General features: G+C 31.5%; 2 protein-coding genes across 5 annotated transcripts; one reads left to right on the forward strand and one right to left on the reverse strand.

Moving 5' to 3' along the window:
* Positions 1-1,572: 1,572 nt before the first annotated feature.
* On the reverse strand, positions 1,573-18,236 carry LOC145094067 (vacuolar protein sorting-associated protein 53 A-like). 3 transcript variants are annotated; one of them, XM_079032335.1, is made up of 27 exons: positions 18,117-18,236; positions 17,845-17,931; positions 16,807-16,901; positions 16,561-16,617; positions 16,313-16,463; positions 15,454-15,524; positions 14,968-15,092; positions 13,729-13,889; positions 12,925-13,066; positions 11,925-11,988; positions 10,859-11,041; positions 10,714-10,755; positions 10,263-10,367; positions 10,118-10,177; positions 9,117-9,194; positions 8,084-8,191; positions 7,923-7,988; positions 7,266-7,343; positions 6,958-7,091; positions 6,716-6,809; positions 5,666-5,743; positions 5,500-5,562; positions 5,078-5,146; positions 4,724-4,819; positions 3,740-4,069; positions 2,388-2,451; positions 1,573-1,763 (listed from the first exon to the last, which is right to left on the reverse strand). In XM_079032335.1, exons 2-25 carry the CDS (start codon positions 17,897-17,899, stop codon positions 3,767-3,769), a joined length of 2,478 nt encoding a protein of 825 aa, XP_078888461.1. In that variant the 5' UTR covers positions 17,900-17,931; positions 18,117-18,236; the 3' UTR covers positions 1,573-1,763; positions 2,388-2,451; positions 3,740-3,766. The 3 variants fall into 3 exon arrangements, with proteins under 3 accessions (XP_078888461.1, XP_078888460.1, XP_078888462.1); XM_079032334.1 differs by having other exon boundaries at positions 1,573-1,823; XM_079032336.1 differs by lacking the exons at positions 16,313-16,463; positions 16,561-16,617; positions 16,807-16,901; positions 17,845-17,931; positions 18,117-18,236 and adding an exon at positions 15,617-15,706 and having other exon boundaries at positions 1,573-1,823.
* A 5,109-nt stretch (positions 18,237-23,345) lies between these two features.
* Positions 23,346-26,335, forward strand: SIC (hydroxyproline-rich glycoprotein family protein). Of its 2 annotated transcripts, none has more exons than XM_079032338.1 (3): positions 23,346-23,697; positions 24,480-24,795; positions 25,353-26,335. In XM_079032338.1, the coding sequence occupies exons 2-3, from the start codon at positions 24,522-24,524 to the stop codon at positions 26,081-26,083; spliced, it is 1,005 nt and encodes a 334-aa protein (XP_078888464.1). In that variant the 5' UTR covers positions 23,346-23,697; positions 24,480-24,521; the 3' UTR covers positions 26,084-26,335. The 2 variants fall into 2 exon arrangements, with proteins under 2 accessions (XP_078888464.1, XP_078888463.1); XM_079032337.1 differs by having other exon boundaries at positions 23,347-23,697; positions 24,517-24,795.
* Positions 26,336-27,877: the final 1,542 nt, after the last annotated feature.

Here is a 27,877-nt window from a genome sequence, read left to right on the forward strand (position 1 = left end):
AATTGCATGTATGGATCTGATCAAGGTTTGGAAGCAAACGATATTGATACCGAATACTAGGGCTGTGCACGGGTCGGTTTGGGTCGGTTTTGGACCCAACCCAACCCATAAGTGGTCGGTTTCTGGTTTTCAGAACTCAATAGGATTGGTTTCTGATCGGTTCGGTTTCTCGGGTTCCAAGGTCGGTTTGGACGGTTTTTCGGTTTCTTGGGTTCAACCCATACCTTCAAGGGTTCTGGGTTTAAACCCATGGGTTTTGGGTTTTACCTCATTCTCCATAAATGAAGCAACAAGTTAAATATTTCACAAAACACCAAATTTAAGTTAAATACTTCAAAAAACATGAGTCTTACAACAAATAGTCTATTACAAGTTACAACCAAAGCCCGAAATAGTCTATTACAACCAAAAAACAATCAAGTATGGGTCGGTTTCTTGGGTTGGATGGGTCGGTTTCTTGGGGCGGTTTGTCGGTTTTAAGTATGGGTCGGTTTCTCGGGTTGAATGGGTCGGTTTCTAAGTAAAAACTGAAACCGAACCCGACTTTTCGGTTTTTAAAAAATTCAAACCCGAACCATCGGTTTTGCTTCGGTTTCGGTTTTTTCGGTTTCAGTTTCATCGGTTTTAGTCGGTTTCTCGGTTTGGGTTTGCTCACCCCTACTGAATACTGCACATTTGGATCGGATCAAAGCTTGGAGAAGCAATCGTCGTTGAGACTGAATATGGTTCACGATTATTATTTTCTTTTTATTTAATTTGTATTGGGCTATTCATATTGGTTAAAAAAATTAGGCTATTAAAATATAGAATATGAGCTTAATTAAAATATTATGATACTTCACTATAAATATCTAAGGTAGGTCACAAGTTTAATTCTATTTAACCTTTTATGAAAAAAAATGTATAAGGGGGTCAAGTAACCCACATTGGTTACATTTACCATCGCCAATGAATGAGTTTGAAGGAAACACACATGTATAGATCTTATAGAGTTTTTCTCTCTTAGATTTGATGAGTGAGGTTTCACTCTGAGATATGTTGCTTTAAAAGTTGCATCATCCAATGTCACAAAACACAAGGAAATGTGCATAAAAAATCAATGTGTTTTTACCATTCGTGTTTAATATTTTTGCTTTTGTTGCACAAAGTCCCTTAATAGAACCCAACATGTTATGTATATAATGTTATGATCCTAAGATTTATACATGTAGCTTTCAAAAGAATAAGTTTTGTAATCCATAAAAAGGTAGCGACACAGTTTGTTGTCCATTTACCTTTCAGGTCGATGTAAGAACTTTTATTTTAAATATAAATAAAATATAAATTATTTTAACGTGGCAGCTAAGAGGGGCAATGGCTAACCCCTTCACATTTGAAAAAGTAGCTTCACTAACACAAGCCATGACAATTTAAGCACCTAGACTACACACAAAAATTAAATGAATAACCTTTTAACAAAAAACCTAATAGGTGTTTGGCATAATGACACTAACGATATTTTAAAATATATTATTTCATCGAAATTTATTAATATTTTATCAGACCCAAGTCGAGACCAACAAGCATGTAAGATATGGGAAGCAATCTTGCACATTTCAATTAATTTAGGGAAGCAATCTTGCAGATTTCAATTAATTTCCTGCATTCACTAGTCTACTACATCATTAGGCTATGCTTTATTTATTAATCATTTAATGAATGAATTAACACAAACAAATTTAAGATCATGGCTGCTTCAATGAAAGGGGAAAACGAGCGATCATCTGTATGCAAATGCGAGACATATGAACATAATTGATAATTTCGCGTGCATATATTCCTATCTGCAAAGTAATGCAAAAACGTTTAAGATGTGTTTGGTTGTAGAGAAATGTTTTCATTTTCCATGAAAATGTTTTCAAAAAATAGAGTTGAGTTTTCATTTTCAGTTTTCAATGAAAATTTTAGAAAACACATTTGGTTGGAACCGGTGGAGTTTTTATTTTTCATCTTAGAAATTTAGAAAACTTTGAAAAACTAAAAAAAATCACTTTTCTAATTTACATACAATTTGGAAAATTGAAAATTTTTATTTTCTTGGAAAATTTTTAAACACTGAATCAACCAAAGGTGTTTTCAAAATTTTCATTTTCATTTGACATTTTTTATGGAAAACTAGAAAATATTCCCCAACCAAGCGCACTCTTAGCTACTATTTGTTGATATGAAAGCTCAAATTTTGGAGAATCAGAGAACTCGATCTCGACCCTTGGATGAAAACAATTAGTGGATGAGATAACATGGACAGTTACAAAATGGTTGGCCCTTTACAAATCAAAGTTATTGGATGAATTTGATCTGAGGGTCGTGATTGAATTCCTTGGTTCTCTCAATTTAATGTACTTTACCCTCAAAAAATATGTATTCTTGTGACAACTCCTCAAGGGTTCCTGAAAATTTGATTATTGTGGCCTAAAAACCAGAAAATTAAAATGAGAATTAGGTTTTACTAAACACGGTTACAAAAATTATTACTTTTAGGGTAAATACAAAACCTTGTTTTATCGATTTAGCTCCTTTAACTATCTTTTGTAGTGATTAAACTATTATTATTTTTGACCGTTGAAAATAACTATTTTTCATAGTTACTGCCCTACTAGGTTTTGAAAAGGGATACAATACAAAAAACATGAATTAGTGAATTACTTTCACCATTTAATCAATTTAGGCACTAAACTACTTAACTTTTATGATTGTTCTAATAAGAGTTGGGTGGCTAAATCGATAAAAATAAATTAGGGCTAAATTCAAGAAATAGCGACATACCTTCATTTATTTGTGTATTATAGCATGTCAAACTTTCATCTTTTTCTATTACAACACTGTACTTGCAATTTTTTTCTTATTATGGCATTGTACTTTGAAAATTCAGAGAGAATTGTTTTGCATTTGGTTTTACTTGATAGATTTTTCATAGTATGTTGTAATAGGAAGAAATGAATGTGAAATGCTATTATTACCAATTCAATGAAAGTAAGTAGCTATTTCTTGCAGTTAACCCTAAACAAATAATAGTTCAATAGCCAAATTGATAAAATGGTGAAAGTACATTATGTATATATATATATATATATATATATATATATATATATATATATATATATATATTGTATTATGCCTTGATATCAAAGTTAGGGAAAAAGATTTTCTATACACTGTCAAAAAAGCATAATGGTTTAATCACTACAAACAATAGTTAAATGGCTAAATCATTAAACAATGTGCTCATCCCCTAGGGGTCGTTTGGTTCCTAGAATGTTTTTGGAAGGAACGGATTGGGATTCAATAATAAAAAAGTTAATAATTAGTATTAAATTATTATTTTATTCAGATATTTTCGTTTGTTACAAATATATATTGAACTATTTTATATTTTAATTTATTTCAACATATATAACAGTAATATTTTGGTATTTTAAAGATCGGAACCAAATCCCTTCCACCCTCCCCTTGGTGAAATCCATAAAACATGGAATTGGAAGGATTCCAACGAAACTGAATTTCGTCCATTTAGCAACCAGACATGCCACGGAATGGAATTTCAAATTCCAATTCCACCGGTATCCACGAACCAAACAAGTCATGGAATGGAATCTTGAATTCCAATTCCATCGGAATCCCGGAACCAAACACACCCTTACTTTCAACTATTTTGCGTTCATGGGCCCATAAAATGAAAAACATAACGAAAGAATAAAACCTGGAATTGAAACGGTTAAGTGCGGAATCAGGGATTGAAAAGTTTACGGAAGGGTCCATCTTTGCGGTCTTTTGCTGCTTCAGTCAAAGCCAGGAACCTTTTGAATCCAGTTGTGGCGGCACCTCTTCCAAGTGCCGCTGCTCTAGTAAGCACATCTTCTCTTGATGAGATACCTGCAGCTGAAGGTGGACCCGCCATGGGTGGTGGCACAGGAGTTGCCACCGCATGTGCCACCTGGACTGCTTGTGTGCCCATTGGCGATTCCGAAATCCCGGACCCACGTTTGTTGAAATCGTCCAGTATTGTTTGTTGGTCGGCCTTTTTTAGCCCCTGTATGTGAAGTAAAAATGATTCTCAATGATATTGTATTAGTGTGTTTGGTTAGATGTTTTATTTGATTATAATTAATATTTTTTTTCTTTACAAAATGAATAAAACACGAGTAAGATTATAATAATAAAGAAATTAGTAACTTTTAGAATAATTTATTTACATTACACAAATAAAAATAGGTTATATTATAATTTATAATTCCATTCCATGAGAACAAAAAACACCCTTTGGCTAAGGAATGAAATTTTAAAAAATGTAAGGAGGGAGTCACATTCCTTCAAAAATGGTCCATTCCCTTCCAGATAAAACATACAGTTTTTGTTGCTTTAGGATAATACCTTCCCACTTCTCTAATTTGTGGGTCCCATTTCCATTTCTAGTCATGAAAATGGGACCCATAAAAAATGAAAAATAGGAGATGAAATAAAATGACCATAACAAATGAGGAATTTAAAAAAAAAAAAGTTAAACTTAATGAGAAAATCCCATTTTCCCAGACTTTCTTTATCAAGTCGTTTTTTTATTTTTTTGCATAAGTAAAAAAACAACCATGTATAAGCTTACCTGATTAAGTTTTGTCCTCATTAAATTCCATTTAGTAAAAAAAAAGCAGCATCTTAGAGTAGAAGTTAGTGATGAATGACTACAAACCTTGAGCTCTAGAATTCTCTGAAACTCTGAAGGTGTTCCCTCAGGTAGAAGTGCTCCATATGTATCTGCTACAGAATCAATAGGGGACAGTATCACCTATATATAAACATATACAATTACAACAAAGTAAGTACACCATGCCAACCATAATTTTCTTGAGGTTGTGTTTGTAACACATGACAAAACAGAACACAGGGCTATTTTCAATGATGAGGGTAGTCACGTCTTTTGCACAGATGAGAACAAAAATTCTTATTTTCTTTTTCCATTGATATCATCAGTCCAATGCATGCCAAACATACTACAAAGTCGTTTTGTTTTGTTTTGTTCTGTCTTTATTGTTGTGTTACTCACCTTCAGGAGTGCTTCTGCTTTGCTCATTTCACGGCTTACAAATTTTGAATAGCCAGCAGCTCCTATTGCCTGTTAACAAAAAACACTTTCTAATTAGTAACATGACAATCTTATATAAAATGTGACAAATGAGATAAAAACAGCTTAAGATTTACATTTTCTCCATTTAATTCTATTACACGAACAAAAATCGTTGAACCAACTGTTAGTTTATTAAATTGCAATATTCATTCTGACTAGGATTTAATGACCAACCGTGAAATTCCCAAAATACCCTTTCAACTTATGAACATGCATGATTCATATTTGGGTCCTACATGCCGCTAGATTCAAAGGTGGGTAAAGCGAAAAGAAGCCTAACAATTGATGGAGGGTATTCATGTCTTTTTGTATGGGGCATAACAATTGCAAATAAATTTTACCTGTCTTCCAAGGGATGGAATATCTAAAAGAATTGTCTTTACGGCTTGAGTATCCAATAACATCTGCACAAGAATCACATGTTAAATTTCATATATTGATTTATTTGGAAAATGCAAATAGGAAGAAAAAAAGAAAAAGAAAAAGGAAGTTTAAGATGATTGATACTTGTTGAGCTCCGGTTTCTGATATCTGCTTGCATTTGAAGATATTGAGGTAGAAACGTGGACCTAGAGATGAAGCCAGCTGTGCACCATATAATGAGATGATGACTTAAGTCAGGAGCACTTTCAAGTTACACTCACCATAACATGATTTTTAGGTTCGGTTTGTTTGTTTTTTTTTTGTATGAAAAAAAAAACAATCGAACTGAAAAACCCAAAACGCTGTTGTTCTGTGCATAATTAATTAATTAAGTATTTCTAAAACTAAAATAGTGAACATGCCTTTATTGTTTCCTTTGAAATTTAAAATATGAGTATATTACATTTTTTGTCCCTACTGAGTATTGTTTTTTTTTTTTTTTTTTTTTTTTTTTTTTTTTTTTTTTTTTAAATTTGGTCCCAACAAGTTTTCTTGCAGTTTTGGTCCTTATTTGAGATCTTTTTAATGTTTTGTCCTTATTCCAAGTAAAATGACTATACTCTTGGGACCACAATTGCAAAAATCTGCTATACTCAGGGACCAAAAATAGTCATTTTATTAGCAACAGAGACCAAAAACATTACAAGATCCTCAAATAAGGAGCAAAGAAAACTTTTTAGGATCAAATTTGAAAAAATCAGCTATGTTCAGGGGCTGAAAATGTAATTACCATGTCTTTACGATCATCTTGCATTATTTTTAGTACATTACTTTTTTTTTTTTCTAAATACTATTCCAGTGGTTAATAAAAAACATAAAACTGTTAAAAAACCGAAAAGAAAAAGCGAACACTTAGTAAATCCTTTAAGAGTAAATTACATTTTCCATCCCTGATTATAGCCGATTTTTGCAATTTTGGTCCCAAAGATAGTCATTTTACTTGAAATAGGGATCAAAAACCTCAGGGACCAAAATTGTAATTTACTCAACATTTATCAACTTGGAAGTAAAAAAAACAAATACAATTGTCTGTTTTAAAAAAATCAAACTCCAGGAAAAATTTAGTAATGACTGCAAAAGTAGGAAGTGTCTGTGAGGGAAATAAATAATGCATGGAATAAAAAAATCATTGACCTTATCCAAGAAGAACTGAAAGTAAACTGGAGAAAGAAGGCTTCCAAGTACAGGAACACAACCACTAAGAATCATATTTATGCTATTGACATACCTGCAACACAGTGAATAGATCATCAGATCATATTCATTGGATTGGTGTTATAAAATATTAAGAAACTGAAATTCCCTTGTAAAAAAACAAGGGTAAAATGGTAATTTACTCACTCAATCCAAAAAAAGAAACAGGAACAAACCCTTACCCTGATTGGTCACCCACACTTTCAAGCATACCCCAAGGAACACGTGTCATTGCAGCCATTTCAACCTCAAATTTTGTCTCTACACCATGCACTAATGTTACTAATGCTTTTGTTATGACTGATGAGAATTCATCCTGTATAAATAAAATAATCATTCTGAGAAAAGGGTATTTATGTCTTTTCAGAAATTGCAATGGTTGTTGTTCCATTGACATGAGTCCCATCCAATGCAAGTCAAACATAGTACAAGGTGGTCAGGTCATGTCATGTCAAAAAAAGACTTATATATCCTTGGTTTGTAATATTACCTGGACTTCTGATATATCCACTGAATCAGCCAATTGGGAATCTATTATTTTTGAGACATTTTCAGCCAACTCACCCGCCTGTATAAGTAATGAACTCAAAGTTACTGCTAGATTAGTCAGGTAAGGCTTTCCGATAAAGATAAAACATTTGTACCCTTATCATGGGGGTATTTTAGTCTTTTGACAAAAGTCCAAATTCCATAAAAACACTGTACTATGTTTTTTTTTTCGGTTTCACCACTCAAAGATTTTTTGGTTTAACCACTCAAAGATTTTTTGGTTTAACCAATGAGAATTTGTTTGTTTGTTTTTTTTTTCCAAAAAAACCACTACATAAAACTTCGAATTTTATAAAAACCACTACAGTTTTGGAATTTGTTCAGTTTAACCATTCGCAATAATTATTTTACGATTTAACCATTAAAACCTTAAAGTTTAAAAAAAAAAATACAATCTAGGATTCCAATTCCGTCGATACACAAACCAAATGCCCCCTTAGAGTAAAATTCTATAACATTTTGAACAATTAAAAAGTTGGGCTACAGGTTATTCTCATGTTGTTTTTCATCACAAAGTCAAATCAGTCAACTGTTGTTTTATGACTAACATACCCTGATGACACCTAACTGAAACCCACAAACGAATTTGTGAACTAACCGTTTTATGACAATATTCAGCAGTGTTGACTATATAGCATATCAGCCTTTCGTCTTTATTAGATGTCTGTATTTAGAGGCATATAATGTTAGCATAATAGCATAAAAAACAGAAAGCAATAAATTAAATTAAAGCGATGAGAAAAAATTAGTGAATTATACCTTGATGTGTCCATCCATACCCGTGGCAGCTGCAACAATCCCCAGACCACCTTTAGGCAGCTTCATGAAAAGCTTTGTAGCATAGGCTCTAAGAACTCTCTTGAAGACCTGCCACCCAAAAAACATATTTTTTCAGTTATTAGAATAAAAAATAAAAAACACAATTTAAATCCACAAGATATAAATCTTTAATATGCGTAAAAGAAGCTATAGTAATAGCACTAAGTAAGAATATTTAAGAAAGAAAATGTAATGTACAATAAGTGTTTTCCCCATGCAGCCCACATTTTTCCCCATTACACCCCTGTATAATATTTCAATTACCTCTATATTTATCACTTGAAAATTCATAACTTTTTAGGCTAAAACATAATTATAAATTCATTATATATAAAATTTAGATGTTCTATTTAGATAAATGAATTAAATGCTTATTCCTTTATCATTATGTCAGGCATTTGGTAGTTGATATTAATTTACTACTTTGTTGTCACTAATATTATATTAACAAAACTTTTCACATATACTTAATAACATATGATGTATATCAGTTTTCACTGTTCTAATTTTATAAGAGGTTTTTCTAATATGTGAATATAACTTATATATTAATATGATTTTCTTGTCGTTATTCTTAAGTTTTCATTTAGGAATTAGATACTAGAGACTTAGAGCTTATGGTTTTTGTTAGCATAACATTTACTGAATCAGCGTTTCCATATTCATTTTAATAATTTAAAGTTGTAACTATTTATCAAAGGAGATTAGTAGGTGTAGCATTATAAATGAATACATAATTTTATAAATTGCACATTTAATTAAACCAAATACTAAAGAATTAAAATTCTAAGACTCCGAAAAATCCAAACTGATAATTCCTGGTATATTCGGATGATACGTAAGAGCATTTAAAAAAAAAAACTTATATTTTATAAACTAAATGTGTGATTAACACACAAATGAATTCATATTAACTAGAGGTTGATAATTCACAGCCCTCACATTCAAATAATTTATTCATATTCACAAATACCTTGAACAAATTTAGGAGTGTCTGGTTTCTTGTCAAGGCACAACAGCGTTTCAAACTCCTTCTGATAATTAAAAAGACCTTTAGCAAGAAAGAAATTGAACAAGTTAGCAATTTGTCAGAAATACTGAATTTGTGAGACTACAGCCATCAAACAGCTTTCTTGTTAGCTGGAAACTTCCCTTGACCAAACAGCTTTTATATATATATATATATATATATATATATATATATATATATATATATATATATATATATATATATATATATATATATATATAAATAAGCAAGAGTAAATTACAATTTTAGTCCGTGTACTTTAGTGAGATTTTTCGATTTGGTCCAAGAAAAGAATCTGTTTCATTTCCATATTTCACTATTTCATAATGCTTCTGGTCTGTGACACTAACAACGTTTGGTTTAGACCTTTAAGCTCTTGTAAATGACCATTTTTCCCTCCATTTTATGCTATCATTGATTATCATTAATATAGAGTAGGCCCCACCTCCCCCCAACCAAATCCAGAATAGTGTTTATAAATAAAATTATAAAATAGGGGGCAAATTGGTCATTTTACAATGGCTTAAAGGAACAAGCTGTCTTAGTGTTAGGGACCAAAAGCATTATGAAAGAGTGAAATAGGGACTAAAAATGAAAGAAAAAAAGTTATTATTTTTTGACCAAATCTAAAAAACCCCACTAATCCACAGGGACGGAAAATGTAATCGACTCTAAAAGCAATGCCATAGAATTTAGGGAAACTAATTCTGGAAGCTAAAAACATAAAGATAATAGCAACTTTTTGTTACAAAATGGGAAAATTTCACTGCATTAGTGTCAAGTAGGTGTGAAAAGTTCATTTTCCAATAAACTTCCATACAGTGGGAAACTTAACAAAAGCAGAACGTAAATTCGTTAGTAGATTGATTGAAAAAGAAAATGAAACATCCAAATCTTGAATACTCCTCAGGAAAAAATATATCTTAAGAATTTAATGTTGTTACCTGCATGCTACTGGATAAAATATTAGTCTGACTTCCATCATCCATATGCCATGTTTCATCCTGTAATTAATGCACACGTGTCAGAAAGTAAAAGCAAAAGACCGAAAGCTTCCGAATGAAAAGGGAGAGTGATGTAATGTAATACCTGAACAAGCTTCTCCAGATGCTCCATAAGGGTTCTCTCTTCTAATTCTACATATACCATCAAGTGTGGTTCAAAGCAGGATGATATAATTCCACGAAAATTAAACTGCAATAACCATGGAAGCTTATCATTTCTTCATTTTTTTGTTCTAAATCATTTGCCTGATGTCATGAGAAAACACATTCACTGAGCCCATACTTAAAAACAGCATATGATAAGAGAAAATTGTATTTTAAAAACAAACGACCATGTTCAGTTTTTGTTTTTGTTTTCGACGTGGTTTTGGTTATTTTGGTTTATATATTTTAAATATATATATAGTTCAAACCTAACAAATCAGTCATTTTCTGTAAGTACAAGTTCACATCAAACACATAATAATAATAATAATAATAATAATAATAATAATAATAATAATAATAATAACAGTTATAATATATGAAAAACGTACCCCAGCTCCAGGTACTGCTAAATCTTTATTTGCATCTTTATCCTGACATCAAAGAGGTAGCATGTAAAATATGAGCCTGATTAGAATTAAACTTGCAAAAATGAAAATGTAATTAGTAAAAACTAAAGGAACCAGTATCAGATACATCATCCTGGTTTCCTTGATGTGCAGCAAGTTTTCTCTCATATTTCTTTCGAATATCCATCACAATTTGAGTACTATTTTCCCCTTTATCTACTTCCTCAATGTCGCTCATAACACTTTTGGTACTACTGCTACCAAATTTCTCTGCTAACTCTTCCTCAAACTCTATTGTCCGTTGCAATGCCTGCATGCATGTTCAACCAAAATAAACACCAGGAATTAAATACCACATAATTTTTATAATCATTTTGGCTTAGGGAAATAACAACAAACAGAATCCCAGAACGAGCCTAGAAAATGATGAAAAACTCTCATGTCTCATGCATAAAGATATTAATTAACTCAATACCATATCAGGCCAACAAATGTGGAATGAAGAAAACTAATCATCTCTTCATATGAAAAATATACCATTTACATTGCAATAGTAAACATCAAAACAGAATAAACCTCCACTTGGTATGATGGAATGGAATGAGCAAGGTAGTGGAATGGAACATTGCATTCCATTGACAAGTTCAGTTGGCTTGAAGGAATGGAATGTGTACCTATAATTCTAAAACTGCATAAAATTAAATTGATAAATAGAGAAAAAAAATATCAGTTTTGAAAAATAAACATTAGTCAGATGAAGATATATTGGTAACTATATTGCATATGAACATATTTCATGTTGTTTGAGATATATGGTATATGTATATCAAATCGTCAATAGTCACAAAAAATATTTATCATTTTAAGAAAATTGTTTAATTATGAAAATTAAATATTAAATACCATGAACTCTTAAATTAGAATTATAAAAAAATATTGTCAGTTATTTTTATAAAAAAAATATAGTATATAATTTGATTGAAGTTTTGAAATTTGATAGAATCGCTAGTGTTACTCAAGATTGTATAAATAAAAGCAATTCAGAAGAAAAGGACCTTCATATTGTAGATGGAAACATACAAGAAAAGGACCATTCTCAAGTATTAAACTGAAAATCCACCAAATGCCACAAAAAGAATGTGGAGCTGAAATGAAGATAACAGTCAGATAATGTGAATTTAATTAGTATTTACCAGAAGTAGTGTTCCAACGTCTGGCTTCTCTTTCAAATTTTGAAAGATCTCAATAAGTTGTGTCCTGAAATCAAGGAAAATCTGGTATAACAATTTATATAGAAGAAATAATATGAGTAATGATGCATGAGATTGATAGATATAAAACAGCATATGACCTGAAAGGAAAAGAATTTTTAGGTACTTTGAGTTAAAAAAAAAAAAGGATAAAAACCAGCACTAAATTTAAGAACTTATATATTATTTGTGCAGCTAATGATCAATGTGGCAGACATATTGAGCATATGCATACAAATGTCCTTGTAAAACCATTAGCAAATCACAAATTGTTTAAATGATCTCAGACAAATCATGTATACATTATATCTTTGGACGTAAAGATGGAATGGCCTTTCTTCACTTCTAACTTGTTATCTATTTCACATTTTATATTGTATAGGTTTAGGTCATATACACTAAACCTAATATTTAATTACACATTTTTGTTGAAATTATTCTTACATATAAAGAAGGAACTGTGAAAACCAAATGCAACAAAAGACAAACACTTATTTTGTACACAAGAATATATGATTCACACGGATTAAGAAGTATAAATTTGCCCTTACATCTGGGAAGCAAAAAGGGCAAATTGCAGGAAATAGCAACATACTTTACTCTGTTTACTAATATAGGGAAGATACTTTACTTTTTACCAATAATAGCAATATATAACTCATAACAGCAATACACTTACATTTTTTACATGTAAAAAGCAATGCGTATACAGTTCTTTACTCATAGTCATAATAGCAACACACTTACATTTCTTTACGATAATAGCAATATGTAACAAAAAATACAATGCTCATATTGGTATCAAAATGCAAGTACATTGCTATTATAGGAGGGAATAAAAATAATACATTGTTGCTAGTATGACATTGCCCATATTGGTAGTGAGAGTAAAGTATGTTGCTATTCTATGCAATTTTCCGAAGAAAAAACAAAAATATCAAACCTTGTCAATTTGCAGAACTGAATACAAATCAAGTAATCCACATGCCATGAAGCAGGAAATGTTTTCCATATTTCTTCATTTGTCCGTAATCGGCGTTTGATCCAAGCATATCTCCTCTCTGTTTTATCTAACTTTGCCAGCTCTGATAAAATGCAACAAGTCTTCAGTTGGATGTTGTATTATCAAACTAAGACCATTCAATATTCAAAGCTTTTTTTTTTTTTTTTTATTTCCCACTAACTTTGTTTAACAAAATCCTATCCTTATAACTGTTTTTTTTACAATTAAACATTAATCCTCATCTATTTGAAATGTTTTACAAGACCCTTTCATCTATTTTGTTGTTTTTTAAGCACATGTCATATTTGATATTGGTGTTATTTTGATAAAAATATGTTTTCATATAAATAAAAGACTCTACAATATTATATGATCGCTATGTTTTTCATATTTGATATTGGTGTCATTCTGATCGTCTTGACAAATGCCTTTCAATGATTCGATATAAAGATATTCATTTTCATTTGTATACTTGATAAAATGGACCAATCACTTAAAAAATACTACAGATTTAAAATACAAATATGATTAAGGGGGAAAAATGAAAATGTTATTGAGGGGTGGGGGTAAAGTGACAAAAGGATAAAAACATAATAAGCACTACGAAGAAATAATTGTTTTTTTTTTTAAATAAAGTTTTCTTCTCCAATGTTAGTACGCTTTTGAAAAGCTTGTGATAGTAAAAATCTTTAAAAAAAAAAGCTTGAAATGCCACTAGGAAGATAAACAGTTAGAAGTACAAACCAGCTCCTTCAAATATCTGTTTGTAAGAAATAAGCTCCCGATTGCAAAAGTTCTTCACCAACTCTTCCCTCACTGATGGCTCCAATGCATCAACAACCAAACAGGCATCTGATAATTGTTGCAGCAAATTACTTTCCTCAGCATCTTTTCCTGTACCTAAGCTGGGATATAAGAAATAAAGGACATGAAACTTACCAGGGTACATATAAGTTTGACAATATACACAGTAACTTAACATAATATGCATAATAATGCTCTGAATATGATTTAGAAAGAGTGTTTGAAGGGGTAAAAACTAAAAGCAGGAGGTGTTTAAAGGGGGTAGTGTTTGCTATGATGGAATCAGAAAAGCAATTCCATAGAAATGGGAAAAACCTTGTTTGTTTTGCCTGGTGAAATGAAATGGACCAATATGAAGGCATGTGATTCTTTCCAATTTGTTAATGTTCTTTACTTAGTCCTTTTGTTTAATTATATTTTTTATAATATATATATATATATATATATATATATATATATATATATATATATATATATATAATTGAGATCAAATTATATATTGTGTTTACATATAATATAACAAATATATGAAAATTCATTCTAATCGTATAGGCCAACAAAACATGATCATGGAATGTAATAACTCATTCCATCACCTTGCCCATTCTATTCCTCTATCATTCCATTCCATCCAACCAAACTCACCCCAATAGTCTACATGTACAGAAGATTAGCATTTTTTCCAATAAAACTTAAAATGAAAATAGATCAAGTCAAAATCTCTATACTAATAAAAGAGTAGTCATTTTGCCAAGTGTCATAATATTAGAACTCCTAATTAATATGATGCCACTTGTCATTCTATTAATTCTCCATTTTAAATTCATTAAACCTCCTAATTAATGTGATGTTATTTATCAATCTATTTATTCTTTATTTTAAATTTTAAATTTTATATTATTGTTTTCATTAGTTCACAAATAAAAAGAGTCTAATATATATGATAAATCAATTACACATATTTTTGTTTGAATCAATAATTATAATTTTACATAACTAATAAAAAAAATCTCTTAATTAGTAATGTATTTAAAATTTTATATAAAATAATTGATTAATAATTTTGAATTTTTTACTATGAATATTTAATTAATTTTGTAACCGTGGTTTCCATGGGTTATAAACTAGTATGTTACATAATACTAGTAACATAATCCACAGAATTTCAAATTCACAGACCTGGAGAAATCAGAGAACACGTGAGACTTGAGAATTTGTTTGATGTTCTTGAACTTGTCTCTTAGCTCAGTGATCTTGGGAATATCTCTGTAGGCATCAAAATGACTACATAACTGATTGACAGCCTAAAACAAATTAAATCATATATATATTAGACAATTAACACACTTCCTTTTGGCAAAAAATAAAACAACTAGCAACTTAAATACACTAAACTTAATAAACTAATGGAAAAGATAAATCAAATAGCAAAGCTAACTAGAAGAGTTCTTTTTTCCATGTTTTTTTGCATTTTAAGCAACCGACTATTCTTTTGCCATTCAACAAGATAGTTGGTTGCTATTACAAGTAATTTATCCTATTGATAATGCTATCTAGTGGTTAACATGGTAGCATTATACTATAAATCCTTAAATATTTGAATGTGTATGTGATTCTTATGTAATTACTATTCTATTGGAACTAATGTATAACCAGCTTACATACCTCTACCTGTGCAGCAGCCTCTTTATATTGTCGTTTTGAAGCCATTACTTGAAGTTGCTCGATTGCAGAAACTGTCACAATTAGCACAGGATATTGCAGTAAGAGCATGCAGACTTAAATTCAGTCTCTGTATTGGTAAAACACCTTCTGAAGGAATACTTACTTATAAGTAAAAAACATTAAAACACTTTGTCAAATTTGAGATTTAACCAACATTACTTGGAGGTTACATCTAGACAATAAATAATTTGCAGTTCATCCGACTTTTTTTCTTTTTCTTCTGTCACTACCTAACTTGTAAAAAAGCAAGAAAAGATTATTTCTGGAAGTGGTTGAAAGAGATATGTTAGGTGGATATATATCAAATGACTAGTTAGTTCTGTCAAGTAAATACAATGGAAAGGTAGCATAAGCAGAATCAGGTCATTCCTACAATAAAAATACATATTGACAAGATGAGGAAAGCAAAAGCACATAGAAGAATCCACATTGCATGTTGAGGATTAGTAGTCAAAGGGTAACTTTCTTTTTCCTTTTCTTATATTGAATTTTAGAATCAGAGTTCACTTCTCCTTCGACCAAGAATGTAACTTTTTTGTTTGTTTATTTTCTTCAAGTGATTTCCACTTTCATTGTGATGATAACAATTTAAAACTTAATCATAAAAAGATGCTTTTTTACCAGGATTATACATATTTAACCATGGAACCAAAGAAACCAAAAAGACACCCTGTTTTCATCATACATGAATTTCTAGTCACTTGATGTTTTGCCTAATAAAATATAATCATGCATAATGATTACATAGAAACAAAAATGTCAATAAAGTTGCAAAACTTCTTCATACAGAAAAACCAACCTAGCATAGTAAGACGATGGAGGGCTGTGATTGTGGTTGTTATGTGCTTTTTTGCAAAATCCAGTTTTTTAATGTCACGACATATTTCTTGAACCATTGTTTCACTTTGCTCAGCTTTGGTTTTGATTTCTCTTACTTTAAACATGAGTTCCTGCAACAAAACCCAAGGTAGCACATGAAATATAACTCACTGAAAATAAATGAAAAACAATTCTTGATTGCCAACAAAACACTGAATGTTGACACACGTTCACAGCACTTGTAGCTGCAGCAAGATCCTCCTTTGCTTTGGTTCCTGATGTACTCTGCAAATGAAAAGTTTAGCAATCACGTTACTTAGGTCATCCCAATCAAGTAAATGAATGGATACATTGTCATATATTCAGTTTAATATTAACCGAAACTTTAGGGTGTAACTATCTTAAACTCTCAAGTGTAATATACTTATGTTTATAACTTTGAGAAAAAGGATCTAAATGGAAATGTTATATAACCTGTTGACGAACAGCTCCTAGAATTTCAGCATCCACAACACGGATTTCATTGTGTATTTTCTTCATCAGTGGCTCAACTCCCGATAAAGATGCTTCTGGATATGACCAAATGTTAGTCAAAGAACAATAACTTGAATATAAGAAAAGACATAAAGATCAAAACAAGATGGAAGATAGGAGATTATGGGACAGCTTAGTAGCAGTAGCTGCAAATAATATTAGAATGATATATACTAGCAATTGTAAGTGAACTGTAACATAAAACAAAACAGGTCTAATACTATAATTTTCGATTTTCTTTTTGGAGTCTTGAAATTTATTATATGTTTAATGATATAGAGGTTTTCATCTGTGTATGCTGTTAAGCTCGACCTAACTAGGTGCCAATGACACATGGTCTAAAGCACTTTCCACTATCCATCATACTAACTGAGGCAATCTAGGTGATTTGTGGCAATCTGTATTGCTGACGTGGCAATGGCAGCTAGTTTGTAGTTCAATCCTTGCAATTAGTTGGTTCATCAATTAGTTCAAGGAGTTATTATCTTTTCATATGAATGATAGGTCATTTATGCTGGTGGATGGTCATTGGAATCGTATATGAAAACGCATATTCTCTGAACCATTGTCATCTCTATATACTCATGTTGTTAATGGAATATTGCTAGCTAGGCAATTACCTGTAAATCTTGATTACTATCTTTCTAAAATTTACTTCCTGTATCACTGAATGTGTTCAGAAGCGAAAGAACGCTCATACACAGTGAAAGTAAGGTAACAAAAAAGTATGTTACTATTCCTCCACGGTAAATAATACTAATAATAGTCTCAATTTACCAATTATCCGGTCCATCTACTACGTGAAGCATTTCATTGACCAAAAAACGAAACTAAATTCACGTCGTTCAGCTAAGTTCTCTGCGTTATGTCCTTCGAGTACACTATGTTTTATGGATATTACGGAAACAGTATCTCAGTATGATCTGATTTCGAAACATACACGCACACAGGAGCATACAGAAGGTGAAATAAACTAACCCGTAGGAAACATCTTGTTAATGTACTCCACAGTACCACTACCAGCCTTCTCCATTTCGCTGCCTATCCGATTCCAAAATTCTAATTCTGCCAAATTCAGAACAGCAAATACAAAATCAAGACGGATATATCAATGATGAAGAGCGAAGTAATTGAGCTTCAAAAACAACACATCAGATAATGCAAATATGCAATAATGTCGATGAAATTTAACACGATCACACGTATACATATACGAAATTGGCGCCCATAGTATCAGAGATCTAAATCACCTAATTCGCCAAAAAGCAATGCATGCAGTCGTTGAATCGCAATTGAGGACGAAAACGTTGGAATCCGGTGGCCGGTGATGGTTAAGAAAGGGGGGGTTTCAGGTGTGGGAGATTTCGGAATACAAGTGAAACGTGGTATTAAGAAATAGGGCAGATGCCATAATAAAACCCTAAACTATTTGATCATTATCAAATTTTGTCGCAAACTTTGAATTATTTCTCAATTGGACCTTGTACTTTGATTTCTTTTCCAGTTTTCCCACAATCTAAAACTTTTAAAAAGATAATAAGAGGACATTTGGTTTGCTGTATTTCATAAGATTTCACTGGAAGGGGTATTCATTTCTCATCAAATTTTGTGTTTGGTTCAAAAATGCAAGAAATTCATTTTTTTTTTAAATCAATAAAATAACTTACTCCAAAAACAATTTAACAGTCCACCGTAACATGGATGAAATTTAATTCCTACGACATTCTAAGGAGGTGTTTGGATAGGAAAAAAAATAGATGCTTATTGCTTATTGCTACAATAAGCTAATTTAAGTGTTTGGATAAAATCCGACTTATTAAGCTAAATAAGCTAATTTTAATAAGCATCTCCCCCATGCTTATTACTTATTGTTTATTCCCACTACAAATAAGCTATAAACAATAAACTAAAAAGCTAATCCAAACACCCCCTAAGTCATAAGATATTAGAGTAAATTAGAGTGATATTACCTCTCTTTTGCGGGCAGTAATTTGTTTTATTAGGCAAGGGCTATTTTTTAATTTTTTAAATATAGAAACCGTTTCTATAAAAAAATATGCACATGGACCTTTTCTTTAATACAGAGACAGTTTTTATAATTTATTTTTTACACAGGACCAAATCTATCGACATACAAAAGTCTTAAAGATATAAACACTGTAAAATAAACTAAATAGGGACCTTTTCTAAAATTAGTATGCATTCATTTCCCACTTGTAATTAGTATATATAATAATTACATAAATGGTTAGTGTGCTTATTAAGTAATTGTATTGTGGACTCTTTTACATCAAGTTTAGTGGTTGAACCTCGAATGGTCAACGACGTAGGCTGGAACATGGTTAAATTTTTGCCCAACAATGCTCGTTTGGTCAATTGTAGGAAGGAATGCGGAAGAGGCTTTGAATACAAAAGAGAAAGAGGGTTAAAACTAATGGGTATAGTTACAAAGACTGTTGGAGTAAATGACGTTGTCCTCACATAAGTGAGACTTAGGGCCAACCCTAAGCACACATCGGGTGTGCAACCGCACAAGCATGTGTTGTTTATGGGCCTAATTTTGTTTTTCTTCTACTATATATTTTACATATAAACGTTTTTAGAATCATATAATAAAGAACTAGTTATGGAGTAGGATAAAGCGTCCAACTTTCAAAGCTTGTGGTGTAGGCTATTGAGGTAACAGGCAAAACGTTTTTATTCCATCTCCATCCTTGCTATTAGGTGTAGGGTATTGAGCTAACAGACAAAACTTAAATATCATTTAAGGGTTAAGTTATTCTTAAACCTATATTTGCATGTTAAGTTTTTTCTGTCTAAAATCTTTCACTCCAAACACCGTCACAAACACCTAGACATTTCGTCTATATATAAATGGTATAAAAAAAACACAAAAAATAAAAACCGTAGATAATCATATATTTAAATTCTAACAAAAAATAAAAACTATAGACCTTCATATATGTACATTTTAACATTTAGATATACATACTCACTCTTATGCACCTTAGAAAATAAATTTTTTTCTTTGAGTTACGGTTGAACGGGACAGGAATGCAAAATTTTGTGAAAATTTTCGAATCCTCGATTAATATTATTTATCGAAACAACTTTTAATGATTTATTTTTATAAATCTCTTTTACGAATTTACCATCAGTTCTTCTCTCATCTCGCATACAACAGACTCCCACCCTGGTAGGAATGGTAACGGGACGGGTTCGGAGCGGGGCATGGTTTCCCAAACCCGCCCCGATATTTTTCAGGTATCTTATCGGGGCGCCCCATTGGGTTCGGGTTTGTCCGTCGGGTTTCGGGTATCTTATCGGGTTTTTAACAATTCATAACAAAATTTTTATTCCGTTTTAGGGTACCCGAATGTCTTATAAAAATACATGTTCTAGCCTCCCTTTTAGATTAAAAATATGATGCATCACTTTAATAAAATAAACTAGATGTTATATTAAAAATTATTTGATTTAAGTTTAGAATAATACGTCAAAACATAAATAATTGTTGATAACTAAAAAGATTATTTGATCTAAGTTCAATGTAATACGTCAAAACATAAAAAATGATCATTCACATCATATTTAAAAATTAAAATGATTGTCCACAATAAATATTTTATCTTCGAATGCGTGCAATTAACATCAAAAGGATTCATGTGTGTCTCTTTCTCTCTCTCTCTCTCTTTATATATATATATATATATATATATATATATATATATATATATATATATAGAGAGAGAGAGAGAGAGAGCTAGGTTCAAATGTTTCTAGCAAATAGTGTGTGCCTAAATGCACCAATGAGAATTCAGAAATAATAAATCATTAAATAAATTAAAAAAGGGTATAATGGTAAACTTACTATATCTAATTATGGTAAAAACTAAGTCAATTAATCTCTCCTTAATTAGTTTAACCCTACAAAGCCAACATCCCTAACCATCGACGGATTCCTCAAATCATTGATACCTCTGTACCTTAATTTCCACCAGAAATCGATTCATACATCCGAGCACCACCGTCGGCCTTTTATCCGCCATCATGAAAACAACTTCTAGATCCTCTATTCGACTACTCTTCTTCCTAATCTTCATGTTCGTCGCCTTCCATCCACCTGATGCCTCCATGCTTACAGATGGTGGCAAAAAATATATTGATTAAAATAGAATGCCGGAAAGATGTTCGATTAAAGTCGTCGGAATAAGATTATGTCTTTCTTTTCATATATGATTTTGAGTTTTTGAGCCGACAATACTGAACCATAAGACAACTATTGAACAACAAGACCACAGGTTTGATTTAATGTTTATGTGATTATTTTTAATCTATATTTTCTGACTTTGGTTCTTAGTTATTGCATATACGATGACATATACTACTCTAATTTGTATTTGTGTTTTGGTTTTATTAAAATAATGGATATAAATAACACATACTGAAGTGCGCTTTATGTGTTTGTGTTTATGCCTAAGAGAAGACAGAATGACAACTAAGACTAATGATTGATAACTGTATGAATTACAATAGCAGGAAGAGTGAAGCAATGTGGTTAAGAAGTTGGATGATCCTCGAAGGGGAGTCGTTCATCGGGTTTGTTTTTATTTTTATCTGCAGCTTGATCTTGATTTATCTTATTGATAATCAACCTCCTATCCAAGAAATTATTCCCCAATCTAAGTCCGTAGAGACACGATAATTTCTATACACTAATTGTTTATCCCATTCTTAAAGAATCAGATAGTGAGAAATATCAATTATTCTCTTTGACTTTTGAATAGATACTTTGATTATAAAAGTCTAATTCAGTAATTGGTTTGGAATTGTTTTTATACTTGTTATTCTATGTTTTATTGTAGTGATTTTGAATATAAAAGTCAATTTATGTTAGAATCTTGTTTTGCATATACTGGCTTTAGTTGTTTTGTTTTTCTAAACCATTTGAATTGAGTAAAATTATATAAAAAAACTAAAAACTTCTGAGTTTTGTAGATAATAAGAAGAAAACAAAAACTAAAAGTTGATGTGTATTTTTTGTGGTGATGTAAGCAGGAACATGTGCTTCTTTCAAATATTATGTTGGAATTTAATGTATGTTAGGATGATGCAGAAATGATGCTTATGAAAAAAAGATATGTGATACTTCATTCTCAAAGAATGAATAAAAACAACAATATTCTTTCAGAATTTCGGGATTCAACATCCAAAAACAGCAATATTCTTTCAGAATTCAAGAAGAAAACATGGAGAACGAGAGTCTTCTAGCAGAATGTTGTTATTTTTTAAGAATGTTATTCATTTTTGTTGATATTCTTTTAGATTATTTATAACTATATTAAAATGTATAAGACTTTTAGTCTGTAAGAATATGTATGAATTTGTATTTAAGTTCGGATGTATAAGAATATATTAGAATGTTTGTTATTTTTCAACATCTTATTCAAGAATCTTGTTTTTCTTCAATAATATTCTATTAGAATAAAATTCTGAAAATGTATCATTCTAACAAAAAATATTCTGATAAAATAAAATCGGTAAAAATTGAAATTGAATTAATTAAAAAATTCAGATTTTTTTAAATTAAGAGAATTAATCATCCCTAAAAATCCGAAAATTTTCTTTTTTATGTAGTTAATTGTCCAAAATATTTTTTTTTTCTAAAAATTGTGTGATTATATGGTACATGTTAACCCATTGTAATATCATACACTCTCAAATCATGTCCATTGATTAATTTCATCCGTTGGTCCAGTGCATTATGACACACAATGCCCCGTTTGATAGTTGCTAACTGAGAAAGTGCTGACTGAGAAAGGTCTGTCTGAGTAAGAAATTATGACTGAGTAAGAAATCATGTTGTTTGATTGAAAATCTGACCGAATGTGCTGACTGGTGTAAAATGACCATTTTACCCTGATGCTATACACGTTTCTATGCAATATTACAATAATAATAATAATAATAATAATAATAATAATAATAATAGACTTTAATAATAATAATAATAGTAATAATAATAATAATAATAGACATTAATAATAATAATAATAGTAATAATAATAATAATAATTTATACAAAAACCTCCACCATAATAGACATTAAATATATTATTTTAAACACAAAACACAAAACACAAAAAACCCTTTAGCTTGCTGGTAAACACCATTCCTTCTACAAGGGAGACCCAAGTTCTATTCTTGTAGCCTTCATTAGTTGCAAATTTTTATCCAAGCCAATGGTACTATTGGAAAACCTTGCCAACTCCCAACTTCTTTCTCGACATTGCTTTCCGAGTCAGACGCCAAGATTTTGTAGGACCTTAGTAAAACAAAATAACCTAAGCATACAGGTCTGGGCGAAAAGAACCCACTTCCTGCCCCGAACCCATTAAAAAAACCGATAACGACCCGTTACCAACCCGAAATAATCGGGTTTTGGGTTTCCCGTCGGTTCGGGCTTTTTTTCTTACACCCTGGCCTTCTTTCCCTTTCTTTCAGCCGCATCCCTTCTCCCCAGTTCTTAGCCGTCGTCTCCATACATCATTCCCGTTCACCGCCGTCTCCATTCATCACTCCCGTCATCGACTTCACCATTATATCGCTTCCCTTCATCGCCGTTGCCATCATAGTTGATGCAGATGGAAACCTGGCCATAGTTGCATACAATCGATCAGTCCGTTGAGTTTTTCTCCAATATTCTCACCATCGGCAATTTCTTTTCATCATCACATATGCATAATAGTTCTGCAAGCTACAATTTACCAAATACAATTGAAATTTCAGAGAGGGAGACTAGGGTTTCAAGTTAAATCACTTAATTTTCAGGTATGAATTCTGTAGTCTTTGGTTTAGTTTTTGTTGAATCAAATAATAAACTTTGTCACTGTAGTATACCAGAATCCTTTTTTTAGGATATTCATAGCCCGCTTGTCAATTTAGAGCTGGACATCAACGAAACAATTGCTCATTTTAGTACTCTTATTGATGCATGACATATTGTAACATGAGACTCTTTGAAGATTTAGCATCTAAGCAACAAATTACAAAAAATATCTAACCAATATAGGTTGCAATTGGAGACTATGAAATAAATGATCATGATCTCAACTACGATTAATGTATAGAGCTAACGTCATTAAAATAACGATCGAGATATTTAAAATGGAACAATTTAGGATGTAAATACCTGAGTATGCTTTGTTTAGTTTTACCCATTTGACGCTTTATTAATATCATACAGGGCTAAATGCAAGAAAGAGCAAACATACTTCCATTGCTTTGTTCATTATAGCATCTTATATTCATTTCTTTCTATTAGACTAATCTATTACAACTGTGTACTTCATTTTTCTTCTTATACAAATCTATCCAGTTAAAGCAGCATCATGTTTTTAATTTATCTAACTATAAATACTTTGTATATGGACGACACTGCTATAATAATTAGGTTGTTTTTTCAAAGTACAATTCTGTAACAGGAAGAAACAAAAGCAGGATGCTATAATAAACAGATAAATAAAAAACACATTGCTATTTCTTGCATTTAACCCTAAATTGTAACCCAAATCATTCTGTTTTCACCTAAACATGGTTGAAATTTCCATCAGTTAAAGTATCATTGAAGGGATATTGTTATCAACACAGGATCAATGGAGGAGTCAGCACAGAGAAAAGAAAGACTAAAAGCCATGCGAATGGAAGCTTCTTCACAGGAGGGGCCCACTTACAATGAAGGGGGCGAGCCATCAGCGGTTAGCCTCTCGAACCCACTTCTTGAACCCATGGCTAACCCCAATAGTCAGGTGCACCCATCGGGTCAGACTTTTAATTATTACACTAACCCTATGGCTGCATACTCTGGGAACAAACAGAAGACCAATGTCAACCCTCAGATGTCAAACGAATATTCATCAATTCTGCCAAGTAATACCATTTTTTAATCATATATATATATATATATATATATATATATATATATATATATATATATATATATATATATATATATATATAATTTTTTTATGCGTGACTTATCTTGACTTAATGGACTTAGTGGAGATATGATTTAATCTGATAAACACTTAGCTATGTGAGGGTGTTTCAATTATTTTTAAACGAAAGGGTAAAAGAATCATTTATTCATATTAAGGTAGTTCATTCATCCCAAAATAGAATCAGATTTTATACAGATTCTATTGGATAAAAAAAACAGCCCCCGAGTCTTGTCTCTATTAAGTAAAAAAGAGACGACACTTTATTACACTTTGACATAACACTTTATATTTTTACTCTCATTTATTTTTTTCCTTCGATTTCCCTGAGCGTGTCATCATTTTCTTAAATATATTTTCAAACAAAATGGTACCCATAATTTTAAAATATTATATATTCAAAGAATAATAGTCGTAGCTTACATACAATGATAGTGAATTATTCTTGTTAATACTATTAAAATTATGGAGTATATATTTTTTCAACAGGGCCACAGACGAATGACATGTTTCCTTCACCTTCCTTCCGACCCCATTTAAATCACTCATCAATTCCCAGAATGCAGCCACCACCACATGGACAATATCAAAACCCTAATTTTTCTTATACACCCAATACCCCACAACCACAAGGTGGGTACCCTGGCCCTGGACCCTACCGTGGTCCCCACTTCACTAGTGGGCCAGGCCGTGGCAACTACCCTAGTCCAGGGCCAAGGTACCCTTTTCCTGGCCCTAGTCCAGGAAGAGGGTACAGATACCCTAGTCCTGGACCCCACCTCAACCATGGTTCAGGACCAGGGTACCCTACCTCTACCTCTGGTCCTAACCAAGGACGAGGTCAATGGTTCGGGAATAACATGAGCTCGGGCAGGGGTATGGGCAGGGGTAGGTGGTCAGGACAAGGACAAGGACAAGGACAAGGACAAGGACAGGGTGGAGGGCGTGGGGCCCACTATGATGTGACGGCAGAAGATCGGCCGGATCTTTTTTACAACAAGTCAATGGTGGAAGACCCTTGGAAGTTTCTAGAACCTGTGATTTGGAAGTCCCTAAAGAAACCAAAACCATGGCTTCTGTATTCTTCTAACACAAAAAAACAGAGAGTCTCACCTTCAAGACATCAGCAACAGCAGTCTAGTTCTCAACCAAGCCTTGCAGAAATCTTGGCTGCATCGTTTAATGAAGCTGCAACTGGTGAACAGGATGCTGCTCAATGATTTTTTTTAGGGTTGTGAATATTTGAATTTTTGGTTGAATTTGTTTATGGGAAATTAAAGTAATCCAGTAAACTTGTATGGATTTTTTTTTAGTTTGTAGGTTTTGTTGTTTAGGAAATAGTTTAACTCTGACAAGAGTATGTAGAAGTTTATTTGAGCGAGTCTATGGAATCATTCCAAAGTCAATAATAGACTTATGTTAAGATGATGTTAATTTTGTTTAGTTTGTCTGATAAATATCTTTGTTCAGAATGTGACTATTTTTTTATGTTATTTTCCGTAGGTTTTTAAAGACATATAATATATGATTTAATCCTAAAACACAGCAAGACCTTTGAAGTTTTTGGAAAACAACTTTAACGGGTATGAGAGGACATATATCAAATTATCAAGCTTTAGTAATATTTAGATATTTCTTTTAAAATATATATTAGTAATCATCGGCATAATAAAAAAACTAGCTCATACCCGTTAAAGTTGTTTTCCAAAAACTTCAAAGGTCTTAATGTGTTTTAGGGCTAAATCATATATATATATATATATATATATATATATATATATATATATATATATATATATATATATATATATATATATATATATATATATATTTCATGTAGTTAAAGATTTTAAATTCTATTTTATATAGATTTCATGCTAAATGATATTAAAGATGTTAAATTAATTACGTATATGTTGCATTTCATACATGGGGTTCATGACTCAGATGATTTTGTATGGGTCCGGATACTTTACAAGGTGTTTTAAATTAATTACGTATATGTTGCATTTCATATATGGGGTTCATGACTGAGATGACTTTGTATGGATCTGAATACTTTACAAGGTGTTTTGAGTGTGATCACTCATGAACCTTCTATGTTCATATGCATGTTGCATCCCTCATGTTAATGTCCATGATTTTGTTTGTGTTTGAGTGGTCATGGCATTTTTATTAAGTTGAAAGTTTATCGTGGTCGTTGACGATTCTACATAAGTTTTCGTTGGAGATACGGTATATGAGGACGAAACATGCATGTGGATATGTAAGCATACATAGGATGGAACATGTTTAGTAACATGTTATGGGAATATGGATGAAATAAGCTCAACATGCAATAACTCAAAGTACTCATATCTAAGCATACATCATCCCAAGTATCTACGTATACAAACCAAATCCTATTAGTTGCAAACTTGCAATCACTTGTGTACCATGGACATGTCTTATCCCGTATATTATATAGCAGATCCCTAGCAAAAACTTATCTAGAATAGTTAACATCTCAATAAACCTCAAAATCGTCATAAAGTCGCCATTAAATGTTTAGATATCACAAAACATGTCTAATGACGTGTATGAGGCATGAGGGACGAAACATGTCTAGGAACATTCAAAATGCATAAATGATGAACCTCAAAACCTCATAAAATGTCCCGACCAAACAAAATTATTTCACCCATGAACCTTATGCATACGATGCAACTTATACATAATTGACTTAACACCTTTGACATCGTTTATCATGCAATTTCATAATATATAAATTTACCATTTAAGCATGCCAAACATCATAATCATCATAGTCATTACAAACTCATCATCATATAACAATGTCTAGGTTTAAACTGAAAAATGTCAAAATGTTAGATTTTTTGTGAAGAAAATATTGGATCTTTTATTAAAAAAAAGATGATCCAAAATGATTATTAACTTGGAAACTAGCTAAATTTGCCAAGCTGAAAAGGTTCCTTACTTTTGAAGGCCTTTTTGAAAATATTGAAAGTTTATTT

Source organism: Lactuca serriola, chromosome 3, assembly GCF_051521515.1.
Source record: "Lactuca serriola cultivar US96UC23 chromosome 3, Lser_US96UC23_V15, whole genome shotgun sequence".
Classification (NCBI taxonomy): Eukaryota; Viridiplantae; Streptophyta; class Magnoliopsida; order Asterales; family Asteraceae; genus Lactuca; species Lactuca serriola.

Bases quoted from the DNA above. Each gene is read 5' to 3' on its own strand.
- LOC145094067 (XM_079032335.1), bottom strand. From the start codon at position 17,899: ATGGAGAAGGCTGGTAGTGGTACTGTGGAGTACATTAACAAGATGTTT. The intron at 15,525-16,312 runs GTTGGTTTTTCT...TAATTGTGACAG, and splicing joins CCATCGTCTTACTATGCTAG to TTTCTGCAATCGAGCAACTT. The intron at 15,093-15,453 runs GTATGTAAGCTG...AATTTGTTTTAG, and splicing joins AGGCTGCTGCACAGGTAGAG to GCTGTCAATCAGTTATGTAG.
- SIC (XM_079032338.1), top strand. From the start codon at position 24,522: ATGGAGGAGTCAGCACAGAGAAAAGAAAGACTAAAAGCCATGCGAATG. The intron at 24,796-25,352 runs GTAATACCATTT...TTTTTTCAACAG, and splicing joins ATATTCATCAATTCTGCCAA to GGCCACAGACGAATGACATG.